The sequence below is a fragment of the Lacerta agilis genome, chromosome 1, assembly GCF_009819535.1.
Source record: "Lacerta agilis isolate rLacAgi1 chromosome 1, rLacAgi1.pri, whole genome shotgun sequence".
NCBI lineage: Eukaryota > Metazoa > Chordata > Lepidosauria > Squamata > Lacertidae > Lacerta > Lacerta agilis.
In genome coordinates, this window is record NC_046312.1 from 62,386,433 (window position 1) to 62,412,577 (window position 26,145).

The window sequence follows — 26,145 nt, forward strand, 5'->3', positions numbered from 1 at the left end:
ATGCAGCATAGAAATAAATGGCACAGAGATAAAAGCCAATAAATACAATGAAAGTCTCATAGAATCAATGGATCCTAAAACCTTAAATTCCCAAATTCTCAGAAGAAGATGGTGGCAATTCATTTTAACAACTTCTCCACAATACATAAAATCTGCTTTCTCCTTTCAGATTCCCTTGTGCAGCGCTTCCCAAGCACCTGAAAGCCAGCTGGTTGTCAGGTGCTTGTGAATCACAGCACAAGGGGCTCCGCCAGCCCTACACAAGGCAGTGAGCATACAGCAGGCAAAACTATTTTCTGCAGGTATTGGCCACATGAACCATTTCCCCAAGGGGTACTAAGTCATGCAGTCAATCTAGTAGGGTGAATTAAATTCAGCCCTGCTTTCTGCAGGGATCTTTACTGGCCCCAATGCTGGTCATGGTTTGGGCAAAGCTGTAGCTTCCCAAGTTGAATTGGGACCTATGCTGGGTCAAATTTGGACCATGGACTGGAAGTTCCTAGAAATATAGAAGATTAAGGATATGAAAGTCACCAGTTTCTGAAATAAGTAAATCTAACTTTCACTTCATAGTAACCCTGAAAAAGGAAGGAAGAGCAATCAGCAGGGCACAGATTCAATACTGCATCAGAAGTTCTGCTGCTCATAAAGGACCCCAAAATCAGACCCTCTGGGAGATCTGCAGGGCTGTAGCCCTGTTCCCCAAGGCTACTTCTCCGCACAGTGCTCCTCTCCACCAGTGAAGAGGGCTTAAATGCCATCCTAACCTTTCTCATTCCCATCAACACTCAAGAGTTACAATTACACCATTGCTTCATGTTTTAAAATCTAATTATCAACAAGAAAATAAGTACACAGCTCTGATAATTTTTTGAATTAAGAGGGCTTAAAAAAATTAGGCTGTAGAGAGAAATTCAATTTTGATGTAACTTAGGCAACAATGCTGCTTATACATACATGAAAGTAAGCCCTATTTAACACAATGGGACTTATTTCTGAGCATACATGCATAGGGTTGGGCTGGGGGGGGGCAGTTAGGATGGCCCCCCAACTGCTCCACTGGTGTGTCTATGGCAGATCCATCTTCTCAAGAAATGGGTGCCATTGGTTAACCTTAAGCTTAGTTAAAACACTTAAGCTTAGTTAAAACTTAAGCTTAAGCTTAGTTAAAACACTCCTAGTCACCATCATCTGAGAATCCAGGATCTTGGAGTAACCCCAAAACTGGAATATAGAATTATATATTTAATTAAACAGAACCTAATTAAGTATCCAATAGTCTGGACACCAAAACAATATATAACTGCATAAACATTCTCACATAACCTTTTAAGCCTTAAAAAAAAGGTGAAATGAAGTTTTCATCAAAACTGTCTGCTTAGAAAAAAATCGATACTCCTAAAGAACTAAAAGACCTAGCTTCTTTTGGTTTGGCACTTTCCTTCCTGTAATCAATCTGTTTGCAGAGCTCCAAATAATCATACTTGAGAAGTAATATGCAAGTCAAAGGTAACATTGATTAATTAGAAGAGAATGTGCAAAATACTAATCAATCCTCAAGACAGTTTTACTTGTTGTCTTTTGCCACCTCCTTAACAACGTAGCTTCTATGCTGTTCAAACACCCCCCTTCCCCCCTCCCAAGACATTCATATTATTGTCTATTCACACAAGTCTCTTCCTGTGAGCATTGTTTTGGGAGGAGTAGGTGGCAGGCAGGGGGCACCCAATGTCGACAGAACAGATAGCATGTCAGGTGAAGATGGAATGCTGTGCCCTCTCTAACCAGCTGAAGACGGCATGATTGTTTTCTTACAAATAATACCTGTGGGTGTTGAAGCTGTTCAGGGAATCTATCAAGCACACTCTTTCACTTTGCCACTTTAACAATATAAAATTTATTCTAAATTCAAAAGAGTCAGAGGCAATGATGCCTGTAGGTGGTTGAGTAATTTAAAGGAAATATGTCAAGTCTTACTTTCACAAGTCTTTAATAGAAGAATTCTGTAATTACATTCAAGGCTCTCAAATGCAATAATCTCTTTTCAATATAATAATAATAATAATAATCTGAAGAAGTGTGCATGCACACGAAAGCTCATACCAGGAACAAACTCAGTTGGTCTCTAAGGTGCTACTAGAAAGAATTTTCGATTTTGTTTTGAATAATAATAAAGTTTTAAATGTATGTTGGTGCCTTTTCAAGAGAGTTAAATTAAAACCAATGAAAATTATTTGAGCAGAATTTCATTTAGTTTCATAGTAAAAGCAGTGTGCAGGCATTACATTTCTTTATCAGTCACATTTTCAAAAACAGAAGTGGGTTTGAAATTGCGAACACACAAATTTAATGATATACACCTATAACTTAAACCTGAGGCGGTACTAACAAGAGCCAGCGTCATGTGGCGCTTAGAGTGCTGGACTAGGACCTGGAAGATCCCCACTCAGCCATGAAATTTGCTGGGTGACCTTGAGCCAGTCACTCACGTTCAGCCAAACATACCTCACAGGGATATTGTGAGGATAAAATTGGGAGGAAGAGAATGATGTGTGCCACCCTGAGTTCCATGAAGGGAAGGTGGGATATAAATGTACAGTAATAAAGAAAGAAATCACATAAACTTCCTAAGAACTTCCTTAAACAAAGCTCTATTCCAGTCCTTAAAAATCAATTAAATTACTGCTGCATGCCACTTCATTAAAGGGTAAAGCACATTTTAACTATTCTTTAAGTAGCTCTATTATCTAAAATACATACCATACTGGCCCAAATATAAGCCACACCCAAAAATAAGCCGCACCTTTAAAATTGGAGGGGGGAATACCCAAATATAAATTGCTCCCTTCCTTGCTGCTCCTGGATGCATACGGAAGGGGGGAGCCACGCTGCATTGCCAGCAGCCTTTCCCCTTCCTCACTTTCTCCCTTCCCGGCCTTGAGGGAGAGGATGGGGAATTACACGCAGGGTGGGCGCCGCTTTACCGCACTCCTGGCAGCATACCGTAAGGTCGTGAATATAAGCCGCACTTTAACTTTTCACTGTTGGAATTTTGGGGGAAAGTGCAGCTTATATTCAGGCCAATACGGTATTGTTTGTCTCCATATTATAAAGTGATGTCTATTGCTGTTTAACTTTTTTCCGACGATGGCTATTGTTGCAGGTTTTGGGTCAGAGAATTTAAGTTACTGGGTCAGAGAATTAGGCTGACAACCAGCTGTGAACAGGGTAGCACTCCTCTTGAGAGAACAGGGGCATATTCTGGAGGTGCAGTGGGGGTGTTTCTTGCATTGCAAACTGCCACTGGAGGTGCATGTAGCCTCCATGGAAAGGAGTGCCTTTGGGCAGCTATAGTCATCCTTGGAGTGGGAGAACTGATAACCTCCCAATTGGACTCTGTGTGGGGTTTCCCTGCAGTTAGTGCTGCCAGATTGTTGTTTGGGACACTGAGATGAGTTCACATAAACACTGGTCTTGAAAGCACTATACTTGCTGCCGGTAAGCTATTGGGCCACTCAAGGTGCTAGTGCACAGAACCCTAAACAGCTGAGAACTCATGTACTTGAAGGAGTTCCTTCCCCAGTACAAACCAGCACTGGTTTTAAGATCCTCAGAAGCTCTCCTAGTACTCCCTCAGTGAATATAGCTCATGGGTGAATATAGCTCATGGGTGAATATAGCTCATGAAGCAGAGTCCTGGCCTTTTCAGTAGTGGCACCTCAGACCTAAAACATTGCTCCCTGTTGAGATCAGACTGCCCCCTATTGTTTTCTGTCAGGTAACACCTTAAGATCTATTTGTTCTGGTAGGCCTTTGGAGCACGAGGGAGTGGAATCATATGCCTAATTTAATGTGTTATTTTGTATCATATGGTATTTTATATTGTAGTTTTAATGGTGTGTTTTTATGATTTATTATTAACAATAGCAGCAGCAGCAACACAGAAGCTACTTTCCTTCACAAACACCCAGGAAGAGGAAATAGAACATTGTATCCATACCTAATGCAAGTTCAGAGCTAAAGAATCACATGACATTGAGCTAGAACTTTGCAGGTGGGGGGTGGGGATGACATGAAATCCATAACTTAGCTATTGAGGAGTTTCTTTTCTCTCCCACAGGTACTGTGAAGGCATCTATTAGTGCAGTGATTCAACTTTTCTTCCTTTTCCAATTGGTGATGTAGTATATAATCTTCAAGAAGGCTAAAATCTTTACAGTCAGGTCCTCCAACTCCACTATCTCTCCACAAGGAGCATCTTCCATTTGAGACTTGCCACACTCACTAGGTGAAGTTAGCTAAATTGAGCACTTCTGAAAACACCCTCCTGCCTGTGCTTCCATACCAGATGCTTAGCATATATAAGCCCACTTGTAAACTGGATGGGATAGCTGGGAAATCAAGCAAATAGGGGATCTCTATGACACAGATCCTCTTTCTCAACAAGGAAGGGGTCTAAATGGAACAAAAGCCCAGTTCCTTTGCATACTTTAATATGAATTCAATGGGCTTTTACACAAGATCAAGGGTTTTTTAGGCCTGCTTCTAGAGTTAAGCATTTTTCACAACATACAGTGGTACCTCTGGTTGCAAACACGATCCATTCTGGGGTGCTGTTTGCACCCCGAAAAGTTCGCAACCAGAGCAGTGCTCCAGGTTTGCCGCGTTCTTAACCTGAAAAAATGCAACATGAAGCGTTCGTATCCAGAGGTACCACTGTACTTTAATCAAGTGACTCATCATTCTTCGCAAAAGTAAAAATGGACATTATGCTGAAAATAAGTTCACCATAGGGCTTTATGCCCTTAAATATATTAAAAGAATCAGTGATCTCCAATGTTGTGCCAGCAACATGAATTCCCATTCTTCCCTCTCCCCCCAACAGCCCACCACTCTGTTCCAGAGGGTTGTCTTCTTGAAGTTTTAGGGGTGGGGGCTGCAAGGAGAGGAAGTGGGAGTCATGTTTGTGCAAGCAGATGTTAGCTGCACAAGCCAACCGTTATAGTTGGGTATTAACCTAGAAGTGTATTTCTGTTTCCTTAGGAACATAGGAAGCTGTTTTATACATAGTCAGATCACTGGTCCATCTAGCTCAGTATTGTCTACACGGAACAGCAGCAAATCTCCATGATTTTAGACACAGGTCTTTCCCAGCCCTACTAGGAGATGTCTGGGGAAAATACTTATTTTAAAAAAGTAAAATTTAGACATAATCTGAACCACTTCTATAAAATTGCTGGCACTGTGATAGTTTTTCTCCAGTTTTTCTCTGTGGTAGTTGAAGGTTATTGTTTAATGGTTAAATAAAATCTTTATATCTTACATTTTCATCACAGCATGTGACAGTGAAAATACCTTCATACTGAAACTAATTTCGAGGCCATTAAAATGTGGATGGGAAAGCATGTGCCACACATTATTCAAAGAAGGGATGCTTGATTTCCCCATGATCTAGGCAATTTTCTGACCTGGCGAGGAACTGTTCCACATATATGTGCACCATTGACAAAATATAAACAGGGTTTTCCCTATCATTATCATACTTTTCCTCTTAGAATAATTGCCTGTGCACAAACTCTAGATGGCAACATTGCACTTGCTGTGTTTGTAAGGCAGACTAGTACAGTCAGTCCCCACACATAGTCTTTATCAACATTTTATGTGCCACAGATCTATAGCTTCTTATTATAAGTGTAATGAAGCAGAAGTTATTGAAGCATTTTATTGATTGCTCAGATCACAAGTTTACTGTCATACTGAATTGGCACCTTAGTCGCTGAAGCAAACTGCTGACACCTTTTTTAAAAAGTGACAACTACATCTATTTCATGACCAGAAATCCATTTTCATCTCTATCAAGACAAGAATGCAATTTTCACTTCATTTAACTGATGTTAGGCCTGCTCAAGGCATGACACTTTGGAAAGACACAAGTGTAAGGTTCTTAAAATACTTCTAGTAACTAGAATGCAGCTTGGTTGCATGAAAATATAGGAGCTCGGCTCAAATCTATAACCCAACTTAACATGCTAAAAATCACTTATCAAAACCTATAAAGAAAGTGGGTTGGTTTTCAAGTTCAGAATTAAAAAAAAGAATTTTAATGATATTTTAATAAGAATCTATGTTACTATACTACAGGTTTAGTATGTCCGGCTGTTTTGACAAAAAAAGTTTCTTTAATCATTGTGCAAATTTTTGTCCCAGGCCACACCACAGGGATACAAAGGTTGTTGCCCTGTTACCAAATTTCTACTGTATACAGAAAAATCATAACACCAGCACTTCAATATTGTGTTTGTCTAAAGTGCTGACAATTTTTCAAAAGCATTAGTCAAAACTATGAAGTTTACAATCAGTAATAATTGCAACATATATTTCACTGGCATCTTTTTGATACAGGTAAAAACAACATTATTATGCACTATCTAAGTTTATTTTAAAGCAATAATTCACCACACAAAACTCTGTAGAACTCCATCATCTTTGCAAAGTTTTGAAAAATAAAATGCTACATTCAATATAAGTTAAATATCTCAGCATAATATACTTATTATGCAAAACTCCATAAAAGATGTAACTGTAACTTTTTATAATGTAAAAATAACACTATCTAGTATAATACTATATGCCACCATCAGACTCAATAATGATTATTATTATACAAATCCAATATCAAGGGTAACATATTAGACCATGGACACTCGGAGGTTAAAAACAAAAACAAAGTTATGCAGCATTTGCTATTCATGTTTAACAAAAACTAGTACAATATTTAAGTGCAGCAACTGTAAATCAAGTTACAAAATGCCAAATAATGTATTAACTTTTTCTTGACACAAATAAGCACATTTTGTTTAAAAACAACAACACCCCAAAGTAACCTCTGAGCTCAAGCAGGCCTGTATATCAAATTATATGACAATGGATGCTGAAAATGAATATTGTAAAACTGTTAAAGAATGAAATAATGCTTCTAGCAAAATAATTTGCATTCTAATTATGAAGCATATTTCCTTTAATGCTTCATTTATGATGAATAGGGTCTGTGACGACATAAAACCCTGGCACTATTTTTAGTGAGAAAACTGTGAAAATTAAAAAAGAAAAATGCTTGCTGATTTCATTATTAAAATATTTTTGGCAAATTACACATTCTTTTAAAGATATAATATACAGTACCACTTAACACAAATATTTCTGTCTTTTGTTTGTTAAAAACTTTTTACTTAAGCTGCTTCGCCTACACCTAAAATACATAATTCAAAAATATTTATGTAAGTTTTACAACAATATTACGATTGTCATAGTATGAGGGAAATGAACTTTCGGGCTGATTGGAAAAAGCTGAAGAGCTCAATAGGCTGGCGATACTACATCTTTCTGTCTCTCAAAACGAGTACTGTATTTGTTTACTATGCAGAATGGTTGCTATTTTTTATCCCAGGGAGTAAGAGATACAAAATGGCTATGGCAATATCTCTTACTGGATCCACCACTTACCCTTTGTGTCACCTTACCCATGTTTTGTGCCTTGCTGATCTTAGTGACAGACAGGACTAATTGTTTACTATGTGAGCCTAAAGGACAGAAATGTTTAAGAATCATTAATATCATTTAAAAAGGTATTTCAATCTTCTCTTTGGCCTCTGTTTAGCTGTGCTAGGATTGTGAATGACAGCTTCCCTGCTTGAAGCACAGGGAACGCACAGCCTTCCTCATTCACTGATCACACTATGGCCTTTTCACACGTTCCTTCCACAGTAGTGTTTGTCCCCAAACACTGGGGCTCAGCACAATGACATTCCTGTTCAACACCCCCACCAACAGCACAACTACATATCAAGAATGCTAATGAGACAGGACAGCCCCTTCACTGGAAGTGTTAACTGCACTTCATGCTTGCATGTTTATGCTATTTCCACACTTGCTAATGAATTTTTAATATTCCAGGCATAGCTTTGAACAATTTCATCCTGCAGAAATTGCAGCTCAAAGTAAAGGCACTTAAATACACACTGTCAAAGCAAAGTTATTAGCTCTTTTATCATATCTTCCGTAAATACAGAAAACAAGATGTGATCTTTTGGTCTAAATTAAGACGCACAAATCAAGAAAACAATAGGTTTAAACACATACTCGTTTTAGCACCTAAATACACCACATCGTAAAAAATATATATATATCTAAAACTCTCAGGAGCATTCGTAGATTTTAAGGGAAGCATTCACTTCCTGAAAATCACTTATCACACATCTCAGCCAAATGCTCACAGGACATTGTGATTTTAAAGTATGACTTCTAGAATACAAAATGTTACTGTAATTATAGTATTACTACTTTATTTTTTTGGGGGGGACATTTTCTCTTGTCTTTCTTCAAGGAGTCGTAAGTTCCAAAAAATATCATTTTTCCTTAATCCACCCTAAACATTTTTCGGTAAAAGGCCTGTTAAAAGTATTCACACTTTTTATGACATGGACACAGGGACAGAAAATGGTCCCTGTGTGAACTGAAGATTTTGACTCAGAACCCTGCACCTAAAAGGGCAAGAGGGAACAACCTGCTAGCATACCCACTGTTGATGACATGTAAAGTAGACCTGCAGAGAAAGTGGTATGTTGTGACTGCGCTTTGTGCATGTTAATTCAGATTGACTGAAAATCAGAAGGAATATTTTAATAGAATAAGTACCTACTGCTACGCAGGTTTCGTCTGCATGCCCCAATGGAACAAAATTAACTGGAAGGTATTTCTTCAACATTTTAAATGCTTTCCTTTTAATTAAGGATAACATGAAGGTAACTGAAAACAAGGCAGGGTACGGCTAAGTAAAACCTGAGCTGAGAAACAATTCAGCTTCCTCTGAGCACACACAGCATCATCAAAAAGCCACTCTCTCAAAACAGTTTGCCTAGGCAAAACAATAGCCACTAAAGCCTTTTGACCTGGCGTGCTAGTTTATCACAGGTGAGAAAAACATACGGTACAAGTGCTGATGAGGCACTCACATGACACATGTCAGCACAGCCACATTCCTCATTGGGTGGACTAACTAGTCTGAACAATCAAAACCTTCTGGCAACAACAGAAGAGTAGGGCCCAGCTGCATGGCATGCCTGTGAGCTGCGTGGCATGCTTGGTCTGGTTCCTTCTGCTGATGCATTAAAGAAGAGATGGGTTACAGCTGTGCATTGGGACATAGCTATGGAGGGCACACAGAGGTACAAGCTAATTTTGACTATGGCCTGTGATCCAAACAGGCCTGTGCAAGAAAATAAAGCACTTGCAAGTGTGCACAGGGAGAATGATTTTCCATGCCATCTGTGGCCCATTGCCCACACTGAATGTTTCTGCAGAGTGTTCCTCTGGCCTTTAAAAATTAGTAGTTTTTCAAGATGCAACTGAGTGGAGCTGGAAGAGGGAGGCTTAGTGTGGAAGAGTGCATGTAGACTATTGTTGCTCTGTTCTTTGGGCCACATTCGGTTATTAAAAATTGTGTATTATGGGGGAAAGGGGGGAAAACAGAAATATTTCAGAATATGCTTAACCAAAATAAAGTGATTTTAAGTATTTGAAATACTGTACTTAAGATACAGTGTTAAAATCTTAAGTTACTTGAAAATGGCAAACATGGGGACTTCAGTTGTATTTATTCTTACTGTACTATTGTAATTGTAACTTACTATGATCAACAGCCATAGCGCATATTCTTAACCTGGGTATAACTTTCATATTTTAGAACTGCCTTATATTACCTCTCTTTTTACTTCTAACACTAAATGAAGTTTTAAATGGTATCCACTTTTATAAAAGCAAAAAAAAAAAGGGGGGGTGGGTTCTGAATCAAACTCAAACTTTTACTGTTACTAGTTTATGACTCTTAAACCCCAAGCACTATGAGTAGCAGATGCCCCCTCTGTTCTGTATTAATTTGGTGCAAAACTATGATTACTGAAAAAAACTGAATTACATTTGAGAGGTATTTTCCATTAAAGAAAGGAATGTCTTCTCTATGTTTTGCATCAAAGCTGCCTTTTACAGGTGAAGTAAAAACTTTAAAAATAAGGACCAAATAAGGATTGTGTAGTTCCTCCCCCACCCCCTGCACCAGTATTAAAATGGGTCAGGCATTTGCTGAAAGAAGGCTCCTTTGCCTGCTTCTGTATTCTTGATACTTGTTGTAGATCCCCATCAGCTCAGGACAAAAACAGTTTATTTCAAAGTAATGATCATTTCTCTTTAGAGCCTAACAGCAGGAGGTGCTGTATAAACAGCATGACTGACATCCGCTTCCTCTCCCCCCCCCCCTCCATTAAGACTGAGAGCATGATGCATTCATCTTTTAGTATGTGACCCAATATATCTTGTAAATCTAAGTTTGAGATGCAATATTAATTTTTTGCTCTGATAATTTTTCATGCCAAGCAATTTCAAGCGCTTAAAAACATAGCAAGCAAAACTATACTAAAACTAACAGTTCTGAAAAGGCATACAATATTTGTTCAGTTTAGGGTCAATTGCACTACTATGCATTAAAACATATTTCCAAAAGGTTAAAAAAGAATACTGACATACAGTGCAGACCAGATACAAACTAGCTACATTCAATACCTTTCATCTATAAACCACACACACACACACACACACACACACAATAAATCTCTGTGCTGGGTATAGAAAGTAAATGTATTTTTGATGCCTAACAAATTTCTCATGCAAATCACTGAAGGCTGCTCCTCAAAGTAAAACATTAAGAAAATGACAAAACATTAAGAAAAATGTTATGTTTACATGACTTTACATTTAACATATCTTAACTCTATTTCAGTTCTAGTTATTTCTACATGGGGGACGGGGGACGGAATGAAACGAATTCTGAGAAAACTGCAGATGTTTCACTATTAGTGACCCTATCCTAAATAGCTATATAATTTCCTTAGAAGAAGTGCCAGCACAAAAAGATTAGGCATACAACACACAGAAAGGCATACACAATTAACTCCATTATTGTTGGCTTTGAGATTACAGGAGAAATACTTCATCTACCTATTGCGTATAAGAGCTCATGTAATACATGCCAGCCTTCCTTATGACACAGTGCCAATCACAGCCTTACTACAACTAGTGCATTTCATATCAAAGAAAAAGCAGCTGTTTAAAGACGTGGGATAACTCACCTGATCACAGTAGTTTTTAGCAGACTTTAATCGCTGGTGCAAGGCCAACAGTACTCCTTGGATATATATCTTTGCTCCAGAGGGGCTGAAACCTTCTCCCTTAGAGACCCAAAGAGGTCCTCGCAGAGGTGTGATGGAATTTTGCAGGCATTTGTCAAGCAGAGGAACTACACAAGGGGAAGGGGAAGGGGGAGAAAGGCATTCTTTTGACCCAGCTGAAACACACAGTCTGAAATGCATCCCCAAACCCACAACTCTTAACATCTATTATTTATATCTGACCTGGGTTAAGTCTTAGAAAAACAGATCCTGCATTTCGAGTGGCCACCATGAAGGATGTATTTATATTGAGACACCCCCCCCCATGTAAGACTCATAAGCCTTGTGAGCACACCTGAATAGTTTTGAAGTGTGTCTAACTAGCTGCACAGAGTGTCGTGGTGTGCACTGATTGCCTTATCTTCTCATTTATCACAGATGAGTTGGAACCAACCTTGCTGAAATCTACTGGCATTGTCCTGATAAAATTGCAAGCTCCATGTTGTTTCAAAGCATAGCTTCCTGTCAATGAGTATATATGTTTCTAGATCAAGCATTTTACACAGCTGATAATTACTAAAATAGAAACAGTTTTATAAAGAAATTTTTACTATCATCTTTTTTATTATTTGCATTCAAACAAGTAGCTTCCAAAACAAATAAATCTGCTTAGTATAGCATTGCTGTTCTTTTGATTGAAGTGGATGGGGGAGTGGGGAGCAAGAAGACACGTATGTAGCATGTAAGGCACTGGGTGACAACATATGCTTTCTCTTCTATCATCATTTCTTAAGATATGTTTGAAAAACAGACACTACTTTTCAGATGGAAGGCAAATGTTTTTGCACTAGTAACTACTGTATGGGTATCTTAACTACACTATGTGGTACAATCTCATTATTACTATCAGTAAATCCTGAAGCCAAAATATGCTTATTTCCCCTTGGCTCTGCATCATAGATACTAGCAGATAATTAATTTCAGAATATGAAGAAAGCTTATTTCACTTTATTAACCTGATAAATTAAAGGAGGGTGAATCCCACCCCCACCCCCCACTCTGATAAAACTTAAGAATTTCCCCAGAATTTTAGTGGAATGAAGGATTGTGTACAGCAGGCCCCCCCCCAAGGGGTGCTGCCCCTAGAAGGGCCTCTTTGTAAATGCAGTTTGCACCATGCAGATGCTTGCCCTCCAGCTGACCTGATTCAGCGGGGAACTCCTACACTGAATCCTGGTGAGCCTTGGCACAAATTAAGCTCAGAGGCTGAGGGAGAAGGAGAGTCTTATAATTAGAAGAGGGCAGGAAGGCAGAGGTGAATCTAGCTTTGTGAAGGGTTGCTGCAGGGAAAGGGTGAAGGACTAAGAGTGGATTTGTTGAAGGAGAACAAAAACCTGCATTCTGTGGTTACCACCTTTGGGCAATAGGTGAGGGTCAATGCTTATTTCTAAAAGAGAAGTGCTGGGCATTTAGTGTGCTCACGTGAGACAGAAATGTCATCACTTTATAAGTCCTTCTTCTTCACTATAAATGTGTGTGGTCGGGGAGACTGCAGTTTCTCAATGGTTAAGTGAAAAGCACTCTGCACATGCTTGCACACATATTGTTCTTTAATTCTAAGTGAGTGGGGCTGTACTCTAGATTACTTCTGCTTAAGTATTCTTCACCATGTGACCAGTCTGATCTAGTTTCCTATTGCCATAAATATCCCCAAATGTTTAGGACTAAATTACAGAAAAGCAATATAATCTTGTGGTAATTCTCGATTCCCCCCCCCCCGAAATCCTGTTTTGTGCCACTAACTGCTTTTTACTTATGCTCCCTGACCACGAGCAACATTTTATCAGTGAGGGGCCCATGATACTATGAGTGGGGGCAGGGAGTTCTGAGGTGAGACAATCAACCTCTCCGGTCACCAATGGCCAAAGGTGTTTCCTTTGCCTCCTCCTTACTCCTACACCCAGATGTGTGATTCATGAACCATGCAATGTCACTAGAAGCAAAGCCTCCATGTTTGCAAGCAGGGAACCAACCAGAAGCCAGATCTTCAAAACAGAAGTGTCGTGTTAGGATCAAAGTACAAAAACGCAAGAGGAAATAGGGATCAGACACAACTGGTGGGTGTGTTTTTTTCTTGCTCTACCTCACTTATAGGTGGGTCTTAACCTTATCAATGCTCACATATATGAGAGACAGAGCGTTCTTCCAGACAAAACAACTGACCGTTTCCATGGGGCAGAACAGAGAAATTTCAGTTTTGTTGTTTTCGGGTGAGGGTTTAGAGGAACACCTGAGGTGGAGATTGCATCCCAAAATACAACCAATGGGGGTAATTACATACACATTGACACAATTGGGCAGGTAGCAAGACTGTGGTCCAAACTACATAAGATACAAATTTTCAGTTGAATTTCCCCACCCACCCCTGCAGGCCAACTCTGACAGGTGTGGACTCACATATCAATCATCTGATGTCATAATGAAGTCAGGTGACTGACAAGAGAGTGATCCCACCTACCATATTTTCCGGCGTATAAGACGACTGGGTGTATAAGACGACCCCCAACTTTTCCAGTTAAAATATAGAGTTTGAGATATACTCGACCGCAGATTCTCCACCCGGCATATAAGACGACCCCTGACTTTTGAGAAGATTTTCCTGGATTAAAAAGTAGTCTTATACGCCAGAATATACAGTACATGTCAAGTTGACTGGGGGGTGCTAGGGGGGTGCTTCTTCACAGAGGTAATGCACTGATGAAGCAGCACTCAGCAGGACTAAACTCTCTGCTCATGAGCTCATGAGTTGATAAGCAAATACTTCAGTCCTGGTCTCTGCAGGCCATAATTAATCCTCTGCTCATGAGTTAATGAGTTTTGGTGAAATCCACTTGCTTTGGCTATGTGGTGCCTATCTGCAGAAAATTGGAGGGATGCAGCCAATGGAGAAATGACACCCACATATCAATGACAGCCATCATCACTTTTATTTTCCCCAAGCACCTATTGGTGTTACCATCCATTCTCTCTAGTGCTCCCTGAGAAGCTGCTACCCGCCCCAATGCTTCCCTTTTAACTTGTGTGGGCAGCAGCCAGTGCTGATCAGGTCCCTCTCAAATCTGCTGTGATCCCTGTTGGGTATTGAGAAGACCATGCCTGAACTTAAACCACACCTCTGATTCCTGTGCCGGCTGTGACATGGATCCATCTTCAGCCAGAGAAGGCCCATAGTACATAGCATAAAGCATAAATAGTCGGAGCTGAACTTTGTAAAGGCTTCTCTGATTCTGTTAAACAAGCTACTGAACTGCCCCAAAGACAGTGTGGAAGCAAGGTGGAACCACATCCAATAGGCACTCTACAACACAGCAAGGCCCTCCTTTGACAAAAGAGAGCAACAGATCCCCGACTGGTTTGAGGCCTGCATAAAAGACATGAAACCTGCTATTGCTGCAAAGTGAGAGCCTCTCTTCAACTACAAGTGTGCACCCTGGAAAAAAAATGAAAAAAAAATGGAGAAAGGCAAGTGAGAAAGGCAAGTGATGCCCAGCAGATTGCACCGCTGAAAACCTTTTCAGGAGAGATAATCACAGACCACAGCAACAAAGCAATGGGCAGAGTACTATCCAGAACTGTACTCGCAGCAAAACATGGACTCTGACACAGTTAACAATATCCAGACTCTGTCTTGGAAATGCTGGATGTCCCTCCTGTGCCTGAAGACAGATAGGTCATGCCATGGTGCATCTGCAGCAGCACAACTGGATGCATTCATCGGTCCCAGCAGCAACAAGCTTCCAACAGCTTGACCTCACCCCCAAAGGCGCACTCCTCCATTGTCTCCTGAAACAGGCGGATGCCAACAAGATTCCTGGTTAATTTCCAAGCATGATTTAAAATACTAGTGTTTAACTTGAAGCCCTACGTGGCTTACGACCCAAATACCTGAAGGACCATTATGTTCACATCAATTTGGCTCAGGCAATGAGGATTTTATCAGTAGCTTCCTCTGAGTGAGGCAACTGAAGACAGGCCCTTCTATTGTTTGACCCCATCTGTGGAATAGGGTTACCAGGCTACTCTGAAGTCATTTTAGAGCCATTTGGAGTCATATTTTTCAAGATCTTTTAAACCCCTGCTGTTTTATTGCTGTTTTTATCAATTATTTTATCGTTCTATTTCTGTTTCTTTTTATTTATGTTATAAATCGTATTTTATTGATTTATTCTTTTAATTTTGTAAATCACCCTGAACATTTTTATAACTTTCAAAATTTAAATCACCTGTATCAAAAAGCGTGCTACATATACACAACTCAGAATATCAGGTGTAAACGATCCATTCAGGTCTATTGGACAAAGTTATCTGAAGTGAAAGTGCTATAGCGCCAAATATTTGGGTCAGAGCAGCTGAAAGTTATCACTTACTTTCTGACTGACCTCACATGCCCACACTTTCCCCAAAAAACATGCACAAAACTGTTCAAATACTGTTCGAATTCAGGGATTCTACTGGGAAGCAGATAGGTAACTTCAAACGTAGCTGGTCTCCCTTGTATGCTTTGCACAGGATGAAGGTTACAAGTGATCTGTAAAATGCTTGCTTACCATGTGAAACAGCCTTCCTTTCGAGCACTTAAATAAATGTGGGAAGGTTCTTTTTCACCAGTAAGAAATGTTCAAATAAATACAGGGTCCTTAGTTAGATTCTACCTGAAGTGCTTGGAACAGGAACCAAGGTAGACTTCTAAGACCAAATAACATTCTACCTTCTCTTTCGGAGGCAGGATACTTCTGAATAACAGTTGCAAGAAGCTGCAGCAGTACTGCTGCACTCCGGTCTTGCTTGTATGTTTCCCATAGTCACCTGATTGGTCACTGTGAGAACAGGATGCTGGACTAGATGGGCCACTGACATGATCCAGCAAGCTCTTTTTTTGTGTTCTTAACATTTTAACAGTCCCCAATGAAAGATTAAATTGACGTGGGAATGTTGACATTAGTAGTGGAAGTGCATTGGAAAAATCATCCTCATTTATGGGAACTGTCAAGACTGTGCTTTTAAGGCACAAACCAGTTATTGTTCTGATGAGGAAAGCAGGTTTGAACAATAAATTGGTTTGTAGCCTTTTAGAAAAGTAGGAAAATGCCAATATTTGCTTTACATTGCTATATGACAAGAAATATATGAAAAGGTATACTCTATAAATAGAAAGAGGGCTACATCTGGTTTTGAGAAGAAAGTCCATTTTACATGGAGGGATGTTTTGGAGGTTCTGGGAACTCTCAGGAATTTTTCTATTTAAGAAGTAAAATAATTGTCTCTAAAAAGACAAGTTGATCTGCAGCATGTTTAATCAAAGGGAATAAAAACCAATACAATCCATTTCATTCCCTCAACTAAAATTCAAATAAGGAAAGGTCTATTTTGAATTAAGAGACTAGAGGTGGGGGGGGGGAGCCAGACACACACACACACACACACATTGTGACCATTATCCAGACCTTTTGCCTACTGCTTCAGCTGACTTCCATGCATGCAACAACACTTCCTCCCAAAAAATCAGCTGCAGGGGGGTTGAGGGACCATGAGGGACAGATTTTGGGAATGTAGGTAGAGGGGAGGAAATGCAAGTCCTGTTGTACCAGAGGAGCTAAACACACAAAGCATTGGATAATAGTTGTCAAAACACCCATCTTATATGCTATGACAGAGGCTCTTACATGCAAGAAAGTAAGAAAGCTTCATTCAAGGCTTATAATGGTTCAGGTCAGGATATAGATGCAAATTGCCAAAAGCACTATTAGAGAGTTCAAGAACAGCATCAGAGACTGGATTAAAGCTCACTCACAATGACTCTTCTCTCTACTTGCCGGTGCTCTTGGAAGCGCATGTTTCTTCAAGGGGTGTGGGTCTCCCTCCCATTGGTGATGTGATGGGGGTCAGCCCCACTGGCTCCTCACCTCCTGACTATCTAATGCTCTCCTCCACTGCTAGGGAATCTCTCCACTCCATGGGTGGGGCAGGACAGGGAGCTTCCCAGCCTCTAAAGGCAAAGGAGCAGAGCTGACATCACCTCAGGCTTCTCCCTGCCAATGGTGTCCTCCACACCCTCCCCTCTTTTTCCTGCTCTGACAGCAACTGCCAACCCAGCCCTGAGCCAGTTGGGATTGCGGGGCTCATGACCTCTTCGTGATGAGGGAAAGTGGCGCTGACCTGATACTTCTGCTATATCACACACTGGAAGAAAGCAACTTCAGATGCTATGGCCTATTGCTTACTTAAGAACTATTTGAGTTATTTTGTACATATCTAGATTAAAAACTCCCCTTCATGGATCACTGCCTTGTCGTGGCGAAGGGGCTTGAATAACTCCAAGAAGCTATGAGCTATGCCATGCAGGGCCACCCAAGATGGACAGGTCATAGCCAAGAGTTTAGACTAAATGTGATCCACCTGGAGAAGGAACTGACAAACCACTCCAGTATTTTGCCACGAAAACTCCATGGACATAAAAAAGGAGAAGCTTTGAGAAGAAAGTGAGAGTTTTCAAGTTCATGGGGTCATGGAGAGTTGAAATGACTAAGACGACTAAACAACAACAATAACAGATTAAAAACTACAGTATAAGAATTATAATCACTCTTCCACAAGGTTACCACTCTCTTATTCTTGTTAGTCTCTTTTTGTGGCCCCCACGTCACATATTTGAAGTAGCTGCCAGATACCACCAAGTTTATCTTTTTCAGCCCTCTTAATGTAACTTATACCTCAGGGTGTTCTTATGGGCAATAGTAGAATTTTTTTAAATAAGAAATGTGTTTCAAAACAAAAGCCTGGATAAATAAAATAATAATGTTGAAATAGCATCTTAAAAATCCATGTAGGGCATTCAATCAAAATTTAAATAAACATTTGATTTTCGCTGCCTTCATCAAAAAGAAATGATTTTTTAAAGAAGATTTTGTTCTTTGTGTGACTGGTGGGAGTTTTTAATCAAGCATACAATTAGCTGAATGATTTTTCTCCCATACTGTTTTGGTAGTGGTGATGCAACTGTGGGACTCACAGCCCTTGGTGTACAATATTCAAAAGTGTGGTCTGCAGACTCAGCCTGAGTGATGGAGGGAACACATGCTATGTTTAAATGATCCTGACGTATTTTACTCAAACAAAACTAATCTAACAGCTGTTGTGTACTTTTGTTTATGTGTTATATGTCAAATCTTATTGTCCCCAAGGTACTTATGAGAGATGCTTTAGCATTCACTCTCTTAAATACTGATGCCTACCCGAATTTGGATTTTTCCACTATTGAGCAGAATGACAAGCACACGATTGCTGTACTTAAAGCAATCTTTCACAGCTGCCTTGCTTCTTCACTGATCCCATTAAATTGACGGCATATGCCTGTGGGGTCTACAGTGTTACAATACTGCAGAACAAGATGCTGATTTGTATAATGCAATCTAACAGAACATGGCTTTATTGGGGATGAAACGTTTCTTGGGTCATTTTTTACTTTACTTGAGTAACATTTAATTTAGATACTCGTCCCTTGTGGCCTTTACAGAGTACTGGTTACGTTAATTGTTTAGATGTTCGTGAACTCTGACACCCAAATGGGTAGCGAGCATGAAATCCTATAAAATTCCTTCATTTCTAAAATGCAACATGAGTCATGTCTTTTCTAAAACTGAGTGAAGTCGCTGTGTATTAAATATGCTGCCACATCTTCTGCTTGAGCAAGTGGACCAAAATGGTGTGAATTGTTAATGCCTTGCTGCTTTGGTTCACGGCTTGTGATTGATCATTTGTAACTATATCTACTCCTTGTTCCATGAAATCAAGTATGGAGTAATGGGTTCATCAGATTTTTGGGTTAAATTGAGAGTGAAAAGGTACTGTGTGTGGAAATAAGAGTTGCCATGTTCGGGGCTGGCCTTGTAACAGCATGGAATCTAAAGGAGATATTCAAAACCAAATCACTCATCATACGCTTACTGATTCTGAATAGGGCCCATTTGCAGGGGACATTTGGTAGTTTTCCAATAGACTTTATGCCTCTTTCCTACTTCTAGCACTGTACATATAATGTTATAGAAGAAGTCTACACAGGTCAAAGTAGAAAAGATATTTCTATATCTTTCTCTATAAAAACAAAAATAGTGTTCAACTTTATTATTCAATTCTTTTTTGCTCTTTGTATTATCAATATATTTCAATAACTCCGGCAATAAAAATATAATTCAGCACTATAACTTTGAAACAACTCTGTCACCATTATTTAAGCCTCAAAGCAAATACATTTGTTATGCTAGCCTTAGGTATGCAATAAACTAGTGACATTTTTAGCTGCTGGCTAGCTACTGCAACATGCTAAGGTATTACTCAAAGAGTGATGTGCAGAATCAATGAAAGTAAAAGCAAAAAACCAGAAGCGACTGCATTTAGTAATGAAATAACAATTAGCACAGCCCAGCCAAGCACTTAAGTCTTACTAATTTCAATGAAAGCAGATGCCCAACACTACCATTTAAAGCAATGGGTTCTAAACTTGATTAACTTTGGCTTAATCTTGACCAATAGTTTCTGAAGACTTGAAAAAGAATGTGTGTCCCAAACTACTCATTGCTCATTGTGACAAACAACCATGCATAATTAATCTCTGTTAAATTAAAGTAAAACATGATCAACTGCATCAGTTAAGTATGACTGCCAGAAGCTAGTTAGCGTACATTCTACTTTGGCATCTTAGAATAAAATGTATTTGTTTATTTAGCAAGGTTTATATACTGTTCAATATCAAAGTCTAAGTAGTTTACATAAAAATTGCTCAAATAGTCATTAATATAGCAATAACATTACCAAAATATAAAAACATCAGGTTTTTTTTAAAAAAAACAAACAACAAAAAAACAAAACAAAACAAAAAACAAATGTATGTAATAAAATTACATGTCTGGATAGATTTGCATATAACATAAACATTTTTAGCAGGCACTGAAAATGGTAAAATGTAGGTGCCTTCCTAATACAAATAGGTGGGAATTCAAGAGAGAATAGGTGTGCCACATAGCAATTTGAATGGTAACACAAAATTGAGGAGCATGTATTATGAGAGTTACTACAAACAGGAATCCACAATTCTGTCACAATCCTTAATACTGCATATATTCAATCACATCTGGGGAAGATGATAGAGAAACCCCAAACATCCTCTCCCATTGAAGCTGAGGAAGTATGTGGAGTCTTCAAAGCTGCAGTGAGCTCGGAAATCTACCACAGCAATGGGTAAGATCTTTGCCCCCTTTCAGTTATGAGCCAAAGATGTAGGCTCAGTTGGTGTTTCAGCACTGGGCTGCCAAGGTGCATGGAAGGCCTTGGCACACAAAACTAGACCCACCCTTCCCGGGCCTCAGATCTAGGTTGGGCACTGGAGAGGAAGATGAGAATTGTCCCTGCAGTAGTGTAGGATTGCCAAAGCTCTTCCAAAGGCCAGTGCAATTGCAGGCTTCACAGCACCCCATACAACCTGGAGCTGGAAAGAAGAGCATAGATTGCCATGACCTATATGAGTCGCAGTATTGAGATCAGGGACAAGAGGATAGGTAGGGTGCTGGAACCAGATGTTGGCTTGTCTAGCAAGACCAGCCACAAATTGCAGCCTTCTGGCTACAAGGAAGGCAAAAACCAAGCTGTCAACACCAATCTGGTTGCTGCAAACCCAAAAGAACATTGTAGGAGCTGGAAAGGGGGGACAGAAAAAACAATCAAAGTGAAGTAAAGGGCTGGATCAGCTCCCTATGAGGAAAAGTTACTACAGCTGGAGACATGATAGGTGTAAAAAAAAGCTATGCATGGTGTGGGTAAAAGGATATAGGGTTTTATTCCTTCTTATAATACTAGAACCCATAGTCATCCAATGATGCTGAACACAGAATGACAAAAGGAACTTCTTCAGAATAAAGGGTGAAACTATGGAATTCACTACCACAAAATATAGTGATAGCCACCAATGGAGAGGATTTAAAAGGGGATTAGACAAATTCATGGAGGATACGGTCATCAATGTCTAATAGTCATGACAGCTGACTACTGCCTCAGTACTGCAGGTGGATGTCTCTGAATACCAGTTGCTGAGGAACATGAATGGGGGGTGTGCCATCCATCCTATGCCTGTTTGCACACCTTCCATAACATCGCTTGGTCACAGGACCAGGATATGGGACTAGACGGACTTTCAGTCTGATCTAGTAGGGTTCTGATTAGGTCCTCATTAGGTCCTGGCTAAAAAACTATTTTCCTGGTTTTCCCCTTTTAAAAAACAAGTGGTCTTGTGGTCCGGAGCGCCTTATGGACCGAAATACGGTATATATACAGTAGCTGATGAATGGCATTCATATAAAAATAAAATACAGCAAAATGTAAAGTAATTCTACTTACCACTCAAGAGATCTTCAATTTTTTCTCCATGCATATTATACATATACTTTGCTGGTGAAACAAGTTCAGTCTCATGGTACAAGCATCTAAAAACTCACAAATTAAAAATAGTTTCACTAAATATGGAAAACTTTGAAGATTTTTTTAAAGCAATAAAAAATTGGTCAACACTGTATGGTTACACAGTTTGTTTCTATGGAGAAAGTAATGATTTTGTAGGGGCTGCCATGTGCCCTTAATTCTACCTTTATTGTGCAGTTTCACAACTAAGGTTCCTCTTTCTACTTTTCTTCTGCTGATTCCACATTCTTAGTAATACCAACCAATCAGCGATCACATAGTGAATGTGTAGAAGTTACAATGTTCATTAGCCAATCAGCCAAAGCCAACTAAAGGTACTTTCACATTTTGATTGACCTGTATTTTGATCATACTGTGCACTTATTAATTACCTTGGGTCGGAGAACTTTTCTCATTAGTCCATAGCTGTGCCTGTGAAAATGCAGTCTTACCCACTGAACTGAAGCTCAACTAAGCAAAAGCTCTCTTCAGATTTTCCGCACATCTGATAAGATCTGATTCAGTGGATAAGACTGGATTTTTACAAGGCACAGCCCTGGAACGAGAAAGGCTCCCAGAACCTGAGGAAATTAATCAAGACACAATACAATCAAAATATGGGTCAGGCAAAAGTGTGGATGAGCCCTGAGGCAGAGAGGCCAATGTTTCCCACACTGTACTGCTGTTGTTCTGAATAAGCAAACTGTTGGTCCCTTTCTATGTGATCCTCCAAATATTGCTATAAGGACCATATTACCAAACTTCAGTTGGAGTACCTAAGGAAAAAATGTCAAGCCAAGGAAGAGAAGGATACGGAAAGTGGTAACTTTGGGGTCCCTGCAATAGAATCTTATTTCTTTCATGGAATCATATTATTCAACCCTACCCTAATATTTTGCTTAAGGGAAATAGTATAAAAAAGAAGTAAACTTCATTAAGCAAAGAGACACAAAGTTTTAGGCTTCTGATTTGTTCTACTTCTCTCATTTGCACCAGGCAAGACCTAAGAAGCCACCTTTCCACTTTTTAAATCTCCATTCTCCATTCCCTTTCTGCTGTTCTCCATATCATGTAATTCCTTAAAGTTTCTTTACCTTCTTGTTTCCTTTTTTCCTCCACACAAATAATAAAAAAACAAGCATATGTACTTATAAAGTCTTTGCAAAGCTCTAAAACTTGACCGATACAAATTTATTCATCTTTTCTACCCCATGGACATCATAAGTACATCATCAAGGCAGTAAAAAAAAATCCACCATGATGTTCTGCATTTTGAATTGCTGTATCTCTTTTGAAGTAGTTACATGGACATGAATGGGGGCAATTCCAGAGTAGAACAATGGAAGATAATGGCCTAATTAAAACAAAAACAATAACTGCAGTGCATAATAACATCAGTCGAGTGAATTGGGTGTGGGTATATTTTTTAAAATAAAGCCTGCAGCTGAATCTCTATTGCAATCATATAAGTAAGATGGATAATAAGTAATATTAGGACATTAGGGGAATGGTATTTTTCACCCATTTGTGCTCTGCCACATGCAAGATTACCTTTTCATTCTGGTCTGGGGGAGATGATATTTCATAACCATCCTGCCCCATACAGTTCTTAAACACCAAAAATCTGACAGCGGGCTTCTCTGTAAGTGTCTTCAAACATGTGGATAGTACAGGCTTGGTTTTTGTCCTCTTGATACCTTTAGGAAAGACTAGGCCATTCAGTGTCCAAGTTGCCTTCTTCGTTAACAACAGATGGTCTGGAAGGGAAAAGGTAAAGTCAATATTTGGCTTCAGAATTAAAAGCGAACACATCGTGCTCCCTTTCCCCTATTACCTTAATAACACACTGGCTGGTATCCATATAAAAGCTGATATTTTTGGAAATACGACCCCATCTTCCCACAAACCGTGACATAAGCTGTAGCAAGCTGTCTCTACTGATAGCCTGCATAAATCATCATTCCTGAAGGGAACAGATGTTCAGGGTATGAAAGAGTAATACCACAATTTAGTCATAATTAAAATTCACCTTAGCATGCCTCTGTAACTGATCAGAGAGGAACATTTTACTTCTCCATCTACAAAAATAAATGCTTTTCATCACCTTTGCTTCATAAAAGCAAAGGTTCTTGCCTCCGGTTTTTAACCTGCATTTGCTTTGGTTCACACTATTCACAATGTATCTCACAAATGATCCATTTAACAGTTCACTTCCTAATTTCTCTATAAGTCTGAATGACCTACATAACATCACAGAAAATCAAGTATTTGAAATAGTAGTTACGTATTTAACTCTTAACCAATTATTTGGGAACCAATTTGGCTAAAAGCTGGGATACAAATCTAAATAATAAGATAGGGTGAGGACAATCCCAGGAGTTTGGCCTACTGCTTTCCGAAACACACTATGCTGAAAAAGCCACATTATTTCACCACCTTTTATCAAGCTGGGTGAGGTATGAGAGAACAAAAGTGGGCATGCTATTGTTCTTGCCCCAAGTCTTATAGATTAAAATGGAATACAGTCGTACCTTAGAAGTCGAATGGAATCCATTCCAGAAGTCTGTTCGACTTCCAAAACATTTGGAAACCAAAGTGTAGCTTCTGATTGGCTGCAGGAAGCTCCTGCAACCAATCAGAAGCTGTGGAAGCCCTGTCAGACGTTTGGGTTCCAAAGAGCGTTCACAAACCAGAACACTCACTTCCGGGTCTGCTGCGTTTGGGAGCCAAAATGTTCAACTTGCAAGGCGTTCGGAATTCAAGGTACAAGCGTACAGAAGAATTCTGAAAATGTAACTTGATAAGCCTCACTAGGTCCATGACAAAAACTGAATAGTTACTTCATTCAGTTCTAATAGGAACACACAGATTCTTTGGGAAGTAAAGACCCTCTGGAGTAGATTTTGGAACTGCATGGGGAGCTGGGCATGGGAGGTAAAAAGGTTGTTGCACAAATGGATACAACAATTTGCTGTTTCCAGGGTGCCTTTTCATCTTCAAAGCAATAACAAAGTCCAAAAAATCAAAAATGGAAAAACTGCAGTTGCCAAAAAGGGAGTGGAAATTAAGTTTTAATATCCTCATCTCAAAGCACTCCCTAAGTTGCTACGATGCGCTAGATCAGGCATAGGGAACCTTCGGCTCTCCAGATGTTTTGGCCTACAACTCCCATGATCCCTAGCTAACAGGACCAGTGGTCAGGGATGATGGGAATTGTAGTCCAAAACATCTGGAGAGCCGAAGGTTCCCTATGCCTGCGCTAGATGTTAAATCTTTCCACATACAACACACACATAAAGGCACAATAGTTACTCAACAGTAACGTTAAGCTGCAGCAAATAAATGTAAATTTAATACACATGGAGAAGGATAGGAACAAACTTATACGGTAAAATAAGCAATCATACTTTCAGTTAAGATAGACAAACAATTTTTAGGATGGCGCATGTGATTTTTTCCCAGTTGATTCAAATGCATAAATTTCGCTATATCTTTTAGCTAGGGCTACAACATGACTGTGACATTTTAAAAGCTTTCATAGCACCCTGTAGTCCTGATCCAGCTAATATAAAACATGACTAAGGCCTTTGGAAAGCAAGTGGAGCAGAGGAGTACCTAGGGTCCCTTGCACCCTTGGCGAGAAGCTGTATCAGCACACTCACCCACACCCACCCACAATCACTTTGCCACAATAGTCACATTAGAAATTACAACATTTTACATGACCCAAGTACTTGAAGCATTCTGAGTGAGGGCAAGGTGAGGAGGAAAGGCAAAACAAAACAAAACCATGTCTTTGTATTGCAGTGTGAGAAGAATGTGAAGCTTCTCCCGTGTTTGATTTTGCCACGAAAGCAGTAGCTCATCGCCACACACAAAAATGTCATACACTCCATCATCTGATAGGTGATATTTGTGGGAGCCCCCCCCCCCGACTGCATCCTCAGCGAGGGTCGGTTTCACCAGCCACTAGGTTATTAACTGGTACTACTATTTTCAGAAGACTGATCGCCGAAGAATTGATGCTTTTGAATTATGGTGCTGGAGGAGACTCTTGAGAGTCCCATGGACTGCAAAAAGATCAAACTTACCCATCCTTAAAGAAATCAGCCCTGAGTGCTCACTGGAAGGACAGATCCTGAAGTTGAGGCTCCAGTACTTTGGCCACCTCATGAGAAGATAAGACTCCCTAGAAAAGACCCTGATGTTGGGAAAGATGGAGGGCACAAGGAGAAGGGGACGGCAGAGGATGAGATGGTTGGACAGTGTTCTCGAAGCGACTAGCATGAGTTTGGCCAAACTGCGGGAGGCAGTGAAAGATAGGCGTGCCTGGCATGCTCTGGTCCATGGGGTCACGAAGAGTCGGACACTTTCAGTTAGACTTGTTGAATGTTTATCATTGGTCACTGGCTCTTCCACT

The 26,145-nt window shown here is 39.7% G+C and overlaps 1 protein-coding gene across 1 annotated transcript in view; it reads right to left on the reverse strand.

Moving 5' to 3' along the window:
* The window catches only part of DCDC1 (doublecortin domain containing 1), a 230,038-nt gene that overhangs the window by 185,636 nt on the left and 18,257 nt on the right, over positions 1-26,145 (reverse strand). The window contains 4 exon segments of the mRNA XM_033160812.1: positions 11,181-11,347; positions 21,666-21,725; positions 21,728-21,758; positions 23,277-23,482. Coding sequence (XP_033016703.1) covers positions 11,181-11,347; positions 21,666-21,725; positions 21,728-21,758; positions 23,277-23,482 — 464 coding nt within the window.